General features: G+C 44.8%; 1 protein-coding gene across 1 annotated transcript in view; it reads left to right on the forward strand.

The window, feature by feature from the left end:
- DCAF12 (DDB1 and CUL4 associated factor 12) overlaps positions 1-1,796 on the forward strand; it is a 48,294-nt gene that overhangs the window by 32,671 nt on the left and 13,827 nt on the right. Inside the window, exon 5 of the mRNA XM_003800280.3 lies at positions 1,003-1,196. Coding sequence (XP_003800328.1) covers positions 1,003-1,196 — 194 coding nt within the window. The remainder of the gene's footprint in view (positions 1-1,002; positions 1,197-1,796) is intronic.

Raw genomic sequence — 1,796 nt, forward strand, 5'->3', positions numbered from 1 at the left:
TTGTGGCGGGTGCCTGTGGTCCTAGCTACTTGGGAGGCAGAGGCAGGAGACTCTTGAGCCCAGGAGTTGGAGGTTGCTGTGAACTGTGATGCCACAGCACTCTACCCAGGGGGACAGCTTGAGGCTCTATCTCAAAAAAAAAAGAAAGAAAGGTAGTTCCCTAATCTTCTATCTGCCATCCATATCTCCAAATGTACCATAAAGGTACATTTATCTCTCCTAGATTAGAACCTTCACTTACATAGAACTCTCACGCTGAGACTTAGGAAAGTATCTTTCTGTTGTGTGCTCTAAGTCTCCAACAGAATGTCATAAGTATGATTGCATAGTAAGGACTCTTTGAACCATGGTTGCCTTGGTTCTTGTGTTCTTGCTAGGAGCCTCAATTTATAGTTGCATACCAGTAAGGACTTACCCCACAGGTGAGTGTGGGTTTGTTTGTTTGTTTTCATGTTTGGTTGTGTAGCTGAACCAGATGTTTGGTTTTTTTTATTTTGTTTTTGTTTTAATGTTTGTTTGTTTTTTTGAGACAGAGCCTCAAGCTGTCCCCCTGGGTAGAGTGCTGTGGAATCACAACTCACAGCAACCTCCAATTCCTGGGCTCAAGCGAATCTCCTGCCTCTGCCTCCCAAGTAGCTGGGACCACAGGCACCTACCACAACGCCTGGCTATTTTGTTTGGTTGCAGCCATCATTATTGTTTGGCAGGCCTGGGCTGGATTCGACCCTCCACTGCAGGTGTATGTGGCTGGCACCTTAGCCACTTGAGCCACAGGCGCCGAGCCTTAAAAGTTATTTTTAACTTAAAGGCCTTAGTTGAATAATTCTCCTAGTATAGCTAGTAAAATGCCTACTGTTCTCTGTTTAGGGTGGGCCACTTGACCTAGCTTCACAAATGAGGATGATGGAGACAGCTAGACTATTAAAGCTCACCTTGGCCTCTCTAGGATTGTCCCATGGAGGGTTAAGTATGACTGACATCTGTGGTCTCCCTGTCTTACAGGCTCACGTGATGGTTCTATGGGACTCTGGGAGGTGACAGATGATGTGTTGACCAAAAGTGATGCAAGACACAATGTGTCACGGGTCCCTGTGTATGCTCACATCACTCATAAAGCCTTAAAGGACATCCCCAAGGAGGACACAAATCCTGACAACTGCAAGGTCCGGGCTCTGGCTTTCAACAATAAAAACAAGGTAAGAACTTGTCAAGAGATTCCTACTCCTCTTGCTTATGTTTTGGGAAGTGGATTCCCCTTTCCACTCCCCAAGTTACTGCTTGCCGTATGCTTTGGTTCAGAGCCCACAGAGTAAGTACCCTTTAAAGGTTGAGGGAGGCTGGTGAGAAATTATAAGAGATTGTTAAACCTCAGATTTGTCTCTGCAGTATTTTGCAGAGTTGTCTGTATTTGTGGGTCAGCCTCACAGTTTCCCCAGGGCCACTCTGATTTGACTGTCTCATTTGCACATGCTTTTGCAGGTGCTCTATTTTGGGCTTGATTTTCATACTTGCCTCTGAAAGCAATCACTTTTTTTCTCTTTGGTATTCAGTTTCTTTTTAGTCTTCACTGCTTCTTTTCCCTTCACACTGCTACTAAGACTTGCCTTACTATGAAGTCAAATCTGACACTTGAGTTTTTAATAATAGAGTGTAATAATATAGAGCCAGAGCCAGGGAAAAGCTTCTCCAAAAATCTGAGTCAGATCACAATTTGAAAGGTAGTTCCGGCTCGGTGCCTGTGACTCAAGTGGTTAAGGCACCAGCCATATACAACTAAGGTGGCGGGTTCAAATCCA

This window comes from Otolemur garnettii, unplaced genomic scaffold, assembly GCF_000181295.1.
Source record: "Otolemur garnettii isolate 467f Iridium unplaced genomic scaffold, OtoGar3 scaffold00172, whole genome shotgun sequence".
Lineage (NCBI taxonomy): Eukaryota > Metazoa > Chordata > Mammalia > Primates > Galagidae > Otolemur > Otolemur garnettii.